General features: G+C 33.7%; 1 protein-coding gene across 1 annotated transcript; it reads right to left on the bottom strand.

Moving 5' to 3' along the window:
• Window positions 1–6,815: 6,815 nt before the first annotated feature.
• On the bottom strand, window positions 6,816–7,760 carry LOC106833415 (olfactory receptor 4F3/4F16/4F29-like). Its single transcript, XM_014844606.3, has one exon. The coding sequence runs from the start codon at window positions 7,752–7,754 to the stop codon at window positions 6,816–6,818; it is 939 nt and encodes a 312-aa protein (XP_014700092.1). The 5' UTR covers window positions 7,755–7,760.
• Window positions 7,761–8,189: the final 429 nt, after the last annotated feature.

Here is an 8,189-nt window from a genome sequence, read left to right as displayed (position 1 = left end):
AGAGTGAAACAGAAGTGAATCCTAGGGCTTCTGATGCTAGGCATAGGATTTCTGGGTCATAACTTGAGTGTGTGTTTAACTTAAAAGAAACTACCAAATGGTTTTCTAAAGCGGCTGTACCATTCCCTTGAAATCACCAGTTTTTCTTTATTCTTATATATTTATTTATTTATTGTCATTAATAACTAACAGTGTCGAGCATCTCTTCATGTGTTTTCTATCCACATATATTTTTGGTAAAGATCTCCTCAAATCATTTCTTATAGATTTAAACTGGATTTAAATTGGACGATTTTTGTCTTATTATTGAGTTCTTTATAGATTCAAAATGCAATTTGTTTCTTAGATATACGATCAGCAAATATATTTCTCCTACTATGTGGCTTGTCACTTTATTCACAGAACAGAAATTTTCAATATGGTTAAAATACTATTTATCACTTGTTTTATGTTGTTTCTTTTTTCTTTTTCTTTTTTTGAGGAAGATTAGTCCTGAGCTAACATCCCCTGCCAATCCTCATCTTTTTGCTGAGGAAGATTGGCCCTGAGCTGACCTCTGTGCCCATCTTCATCTATTTTATATGTGAGATGCCTGCCACAGTGTGGCTTGATAAGCAATGCATAGGTCTGCCCCCAGGATCCAAACCAGCAAACCCTGGCCTGCCGAAGTGGAGGGTGTGAACTTAACTGCCACTCCGCTGGGCTGACCCTTTTTTGTTTCATGTTTTTAATATCATATCTTAGAAAGCTTTGCTAATCTAAAATCACAAAATTTCCTCATATTTTCTTCTAGAAGTTTCATAGTTTTAGATGTTACCTTTAGGTCTATGACGCATTTTGAGTTAATTTTTGTTAAGATGTAAGTAAGATATGGGTAGAGGTTCAATTTTTGCATATCAATTTTCAATTATTTCAGCAAAATTTATTGAAAAGACTACATTGAGCTGCAATTGCACATATTTGTGTGGGTCTATTTCTTGGTTCTTTTTTCTGTTATAATGATCTATGTGTACATCTTGAAATTCAGCTTTGTGCTTAGGTTTCGAATCATTTTTGGCTATTGCAGTTCTTTTCGTGTTTCCATACAACTTTTAGAAACAATTTGTTGATCTCTTTAGAAATCTGATGGCATTTTGATTGGGATTTCGTTGAATCTATGGATTGATTTGTAAAGCATTGACATATTAACAATATTGAGTGTTCTGGTTTATGGTTTATTTATTTTTTCTTTGATTTACTACATCAGAGTTTTGTGATTATCAGCATACATACTGTTATATTTACACTTAGATTTTTCATGTTTATAAGTGCTATCATAAAAAGCATTTTTTAAAAATTGCATTTTGTTTCCAGCTGTTCATTTCCTGTACATAGAAATACAATTTAATTTTACATGTTGACTTGACACCTATGACCTTGCTAAATTCATTTATTAGTTTCTGGTGCTCATCTTACAGATTTCTTAGAATTTACTATATAGAAAATCATGTCTTTGCCACATAGACACAGTTTTATTTCTTCCTATCCAAATTGTACATATCTTCTTTCTCTTGCTTTATTGAGCTGGTTGGGACGTCTAGTGTAATGATAAAAGAGAGTGATAAGGATGTGCATCTTTGTCTTGTTCTCGAGCATTTAATGAAACCATTTAATCTTTCAGCATTGAGTATGATGCTCGTTGTAGGTTATTGTTGATGCCTTTAATCAGATTAAGGAAATTCCCTTTATTTCTTGTTTGCTGAGAGTTTTTATAATGAAAGGATATTTAATTTTCTCAAATGCTTTTTCTGCATCTATTAAGATAATTGTGTGGTTTTACTTTTTCAGTCTGTCAATTGATGTTTAAATGTTGAGCCAGCCTCTCATTCCTAGGATAAACCCCACTTAGTTATGATGTATTTATCCTTTTCATACATGTCTGATTTTGATTTTCCAATATTTTTTTTAGTATTTTTGTGTCTGTTTTCATGATGGATATTGGTCTGTAGTTTCTTTTCTTGTAATGCCTTTGTACAGTTTTGATATGAGAGTAACACTGATCTCTTGTATTGAGTTGGGAATTTTTCCCTTCTTTACTATTTTCCAAAAAACATTGTGTAAAATTGATATTACTTCTTCCCTCAATGTTTGATAGAATTTGCCAGTGAAGTCATCTGGACCTAGAATTTTCTTTGTTGGAAGATTTTTTAACTAAAAATTCAATTTCTTTAACTAATATAAAACTATTCATGTTATTTATTTCTTCTTGAGTCAACTTAGGTGTTTTGTGTCTTTCAAGAATTAGAACACTTTATTTAATTTGTTAAAAATATGGATATAAGTTATTGTGGTGTCTCCTTATTATCCTCTTCGTGAGTCTAGAGTATATAGTTAGGCCATATCTTTCATTTCTGATAGTGATAATTTAGTTTTCTCTCTTTTTTTTTCTTCGTTAGTCTAGTCACAGGGTTTTCAATTTATTGATATTTTCCAAAGATCTCCTTTTGGTGTGTTATTACTTTATAGATTTTTCTATTTTCAAGATTTTTTCTATTATCGTTATTGTTTCTTTTTTCTGCTTATCTTTATTTAAGTTGCTCTTTTTTCCCTAATTTCTTAAGTTGAAATATTAGAGAATTGGTTTAATAACTTCCTTATTTTCTAGTGTTAGCATTTAATAGCATAAAATTTTGTCTAAGCATTGTTCTAGTGGCATTACATTAATTTTGATGTATTTTCTTTTTCATTCAAATCAAATAGTCTCTAATTTCCCTTATGACTTCCTCTTTGACCTACTTATTATTTGAAATTTGTTGTCTAATTTCCAAATTTTGGGGATTTTCCAGATATCATTCTACTTATTTTTAGTTCAATTCTGTTATTATCAGATAACTATTTTGTACAACTTCAATTCTTTTAACTTTGGTAAGGTTTGCCTTATGGGCTAGAAAATTATTGGCCTTTGTGAATATTCTGTGTGCATTTGTAAAAATAGAGTATATTCTGCTGTTGTTGGGTAGATTGTGCTACAAATGATTATGGGGTCGAATTGGTTGATAGTGTTATATAAGTCTTCTGTGTCTTGATTTTTCTGTCTACTTTTTCTATCGATTACTAACAGTTGTCTAAGTCTCCAAATATAAGTGTGAATTTGCCTATTTCTTTTTTCAATTTTATCCGTTTGTATCTCCTGTATTTTGCAACCCTGTAGTTAAGGGCATGCAAATTTATGATTTTTACATCTTCTTAGTGAATTGACTATTTCACAATTGTGTAATGTCCACCTTTATCCCTAGTCATTTTCTTTGTTCTGAGATCTACTTTGTTAGTTATTGCTATAACCACTCTTATTTCCTTTTGATTTACATTTGTATGATATATTTTCCATCCTTTCCCTTTTAAAATTTATGTCTCTTTATATTTAAAATGGGTTTCCTGTAGATATATTTAGGTAATTTTTTCTAATCTAATAATATCTGTCTTTAATTATTATGTAGGCCTCTGTATGTAATTAAATTATTAATGTGGTCATTTAAGTCTACCATTTTATCACATATTTTCTGTTTGTTTCCTCTGTTGTTGTTCTCTTTATCCTTTCCTGTTTCTTTTGGATTATTTAAATATTTTTTATGATTTGAAAATTTTTTACATTGACACTTTGGCTCTGTCTTTCTTGCTTTTGTCTTGGCTGTTTAGTGGTTCTCTAGAGATTACAATACACATAGCTAACCACTAAAAGTATACTTAGATTTAATATTTCACCAGTTCAAACAAAATGTAAAGGACCTATTATTTGCTTTTCAAGATCCTTCCCACTTTATATTATGACTGTTGCGTGTATTACACCTACATATTCCACGATCTGAATATCTCACATCTGAAAATTTCATGATTCAGTCGTATAATTTTTACCTTTAACATTTATACATATTTTAGAGCACTTAAGAGGAGAAAAATAATCTCTTTATATTTACTGGGAGATTTACCATTCTTGTTCCTCCTGAAGTTCCACTCTCTTCTTGCTTTTATGTTTTTTTCTGAGTATTTGATAGTATTTATAACATTAGTCTCTATATAATGTGTCTTTTCTCTCAGGCTGCTTTCAGGATTACTTTTTGTCTGTAGTTTTGTGAAGTTTCATTTTAATGGTTCTGGGTATTATTTTCTTTGAATATGTTCTGCTTGGTTTTGCTAGTTTTTCAAGTCTGTAAATTTATTTCTTTCAATTCATTAGGGAAGTTTTCACCCATTATTTTTTCAAATATTTTGTTTCTATTCTAATCTCTGTCTACTCTCCTTCTGGGACTCTGTGATAAGAATGTTAGACTTTTTCATATTATCCCCAGGTCTCTGAGAATCTGGTCTTTTTTTTTTATCTTTATAATCTCTGTTGTCCAGAGTGGATATGATTAAGCTATGTTCTTCAAGTAGATCATTTCTATTGATTTATCTTCAAATTCATCATCTTTCTTTGCATCGCTATCTGCTATTGATCTCATCCTGTAAATTTTCATTTCAAACATTGTCTTTGGAAGTTCTAAATGTTTGTATCATTCTTGTTTATAGTGTCTGTATCTCTGCTGAGAATTTTTATACTTCTGTTCATTTAAGTCATCTTTACCTCTCTCACAAATCGTGGTAATAACAGTTACTTTAAACTATTTGTTTGCCAAATACTTGTTAATGTTGGAGTTGGTATCTGCTGATTATCTTTTCCCTTTGGAATTGATCATACTTTCCTGATTCTTGTATGTCAAGTAATTTTAGATTTTGTCTTGGACATTTTGAATATTATGTTGTGAGATTCTGGGTAATGTTGAAATCCTCTGGAGAATTTTTTGTTGCTCATTGCCTCTTTTAGTAGGCAATAAATTAGGTTCAGACCATAAGTTCTGTTGTAACTTCTGTTGGTAGTAGTTGCAATGTCAGTTCTGTTTTCAAAGGCTTTGCTATGCCACTTTGAGTCTGCCCCACTCATGTACACTCATTGGTTAGCTTAGAAGTTTGGTAGCAGTTAATACCCTAGATAAATTTTCAAAAGTCCCATTATGCTGTTTTCGGTCTGTCCCATGAAGGCACAGATCAGGAAGCAGCCCTGCATGTGTGCTGTTGCACACATTGAATTAGGGGTTTGCTTTCACCAGGTCTCTCATATCTAAGAATCTTTACACACTCTTCAATTTGCATGGCCCTTTTTCATCTTCATCTGACCAGAAATATGGGATTCTTCTTTCAGTTTTAGCTGCCTGAATTCTGATGTGCAGCTCCAAACTGGGTTCTCCTTTGTGAAATGTGGCAAGAAAAAAGCGGCAGGAAAAAATTATGAGAATTTCCTTTACACTCTTCAGACCACAGGGGCCTTCTCTCAGTTCCTTTGCCCTAAAGGATGTGGTGGCCCTCAGAGTTTTAGCTGCCTGCTCCACTGCCATAGCTCTCCAACAAGGGCTGCCCCAGGACAGAGCAGAGAGTAATGAAGAGAAAAAAGTAAAAATATTTCTCCCACACTCTTCACCTCGTAGAGACTTCTTTGCCCAGTGTCCAGGCCAGAAAGCTTGGTTTTGTCTTAAAGTTTTTTTCCCTGTATCATGGCAACTACAGCTCTGCATTTGGGGTCTGTTTGCAAGTAAAAGCCATGAGAAAAAAGAAGGAAAAGAGAAAAAAGACAAACTCGCCCACTTATGGGTTCCTTCCTCAAGTTTTGATTCCCCTCTTCAATACACCAGCTTTTCTTTACTTTTGTTTTCCTTGCCTCGGGTAATTTTTTGTATTTTTCTCAAGATTGTCTAGACATAATTAAAGGGAACAATAAGCTGTGCTGGGCTTATAACATTTGGCCAGCACTGAATATCTCACACTGGAGTTTTATAAAGCACTACAAAAATATCTATGTTATGTTGTAAATAATTGATTCATATCTCTCTCCAATTAGAAATCTCCCAAGCCATACATTGTGATCTACTACCATGTAGTCCTAGAAACAATTCCAGAGATACAGTAAGCATGATTTCATACATACAATAAGCAAAAAAATAAATAATTTTAGGGGACAGATGAATGAAAGAATGAATAAATTACTGGTTCATGTATATGCATATGTAGGTGAACAAAAGGAAAGCACTGGGTGTCATTATCTCAAGCTTTTCAAAATTCTCCTAGAGACTTCATATTACCAATAGAAAAAACATTGAGTGATCATGAGTCAATTATCTAAGAGAAAGAATAGTGAGAAAAGGGACAGAAAGGCTGAACACAATGAAGCAGGAGAGATTAGTACTCCTCTAGTCTGAAATCAGATTATTTTTAACTGTTTAAAGAAGAATCTGAGCAGCAAATTTTCCTGATGAACAAGATAACTATGCCCTCCAAATCATAAAGAGAAAAGTGATGGCTTACAATAGGCCTGAAGAACTTGGATGAGAGATGCATGTTTTTGAACTTGTCAAAGGAATAAGAAAAAGAGCGATTATTGGTAAAAGTAGAGGTTATCAATGGCAAAGTGAATAATTAGTATCTTGGTTACCTCAAGAGGCAGATTATGAGAAAATTTATGGGTAATTGAAAGACAATAATAAAAATGATAACCTTGAGAGAAAAAGAAAGCAAAGAAACCAGGTAGAAAGAAATGATATAATTAGTACATATATATGCAATGCTATATTGATCACTATAAGTTTTCAAATGAGATGTTGTCTAAATATTCATTCTTCTTCAGGAAGAGGAACTTTCTTGAGGAGTGTGGTAACAGTTAAATTAGTTGCTGATGCAGCAAAGAAGCCAATTCTCAAAGTCCAGATACAGGCTATATGATGATCAGGATAAAGACCTTATAACAGTATTTATGATATCTTTCTAAAAATCACTAATGGTCTGAAAAATCTCTTCATTGCTGCCTGCATGTCTTTATTTCTGAATGTGTAGATGACTGGATTTAAAAAAGGAGTGAGAACAGCATCAGAGAGAGCAAGAAACTTGTCCATTTGGGAATTGGGATGTGGCCATGTATAGACAAACATGGTTGGACCAAAGAAAAAAAATACCACAGTAATGTGAGCTGACAAAGTGGAGAGGGCCTTGGATGAACCACTTGAGTAATGTTTCCAAACAGTAAACAGGATGAAGATGTAGGAAATGATGAGTATAAAGAAAGAGCCAACACAAAGAAACCCACTGTTGATGGTGACCATGAACTGCAATCTGTAGGTATCTGTACAGGCCAGTCTGAGGAGCCGAGGAAGGTCACAGTAAAAGCTGTCCAATACATTAGGGCCACAGAAGGATAGATTAACAATGAATGCTAGTTGGAACAGTGAGTGAATAGTACCAATGGCCCAGGCAGCAGCCAGAAACAAAACACACATTTTTGGGCTCATAATGGTGAGATAGTGGAGAGGCTTACATATGGCAACATATCTGTCAAAGGCCATGGCTATGAGCAGAACAATCTCCACAACTCCAAGGACGTGGATGAAGAAGATCTGAACAATGCAGCCTCCAAGGGAGATGACTTTACGCTTTCTGAAAAGGTCATAAATCATCTTGGGGGCAGCAGTGGAGCAGACTCCCAGGTCAACGATGGAGAGATTGGCTAGTAGAAAGTACATGGGGGAGTGTAAATGGGGATCAGTGGTCACAGACAACAGAATGAGCATGTTTCCAGTCATGCTTGCAACATAGAGCACAGAAGAGAACACCAAGAGGAGAAGCTGGATCTCCCAAGAATGAGTGAGTCCCAGAAACACAATCTCAGACACGACTGAGTGATTCCCTCTATCCATTGCTCCAAACAACTGTGCTGTGACTCAAATTATAAGAACTAAGAAAATAGGAAATTGTGATTATTAGGGATGATAGTGGTATTAATTTTTATGTTTCACTGTTCATGTTGTTAATGAGAACTGCCCCGCTTATATAATTCTTCACACATGCAAATAATGATTATGATGGTGATGATGATGATGGTTATATAAGCACAACTCAAGAGATATATCATGATTGGAACTATCAGCAAAAGCTCTCATAGCCTGAAATTAATAGGAGAATTAGACAATAACAACAGCTTCACAGGATCACGCAGCAAGAAACAAAATATACAAGCAATAAAGTATACTTACAAAGGGAGCGAGATAGCAGGTGGAAATATACTTAGTTAATTACTCCCAGGGGAAACTAGACAGGTATACATATTATATCTTACCCTACTTTCCCATATC

Source organism: Equus asinus, chromosome 2, assembly GCF_041296235.1.
Source record: "Equus asinus isolate D_3611 breed Donkey chromosome 2, EquAss-T2T_v2, whole genome shotgun sequence".
Classification (NCBI taxonomy): Eukaryota; Metazoa; Chordata; class Mammalia; order Perissodactyla; family Equidae; genus Equus; species Equus asinus.
The sequence above is the reverse complement of the archived record's forward strand: the minus strand, read 5'-3'. Positions and strand labels throughout refer to the sequence as shown.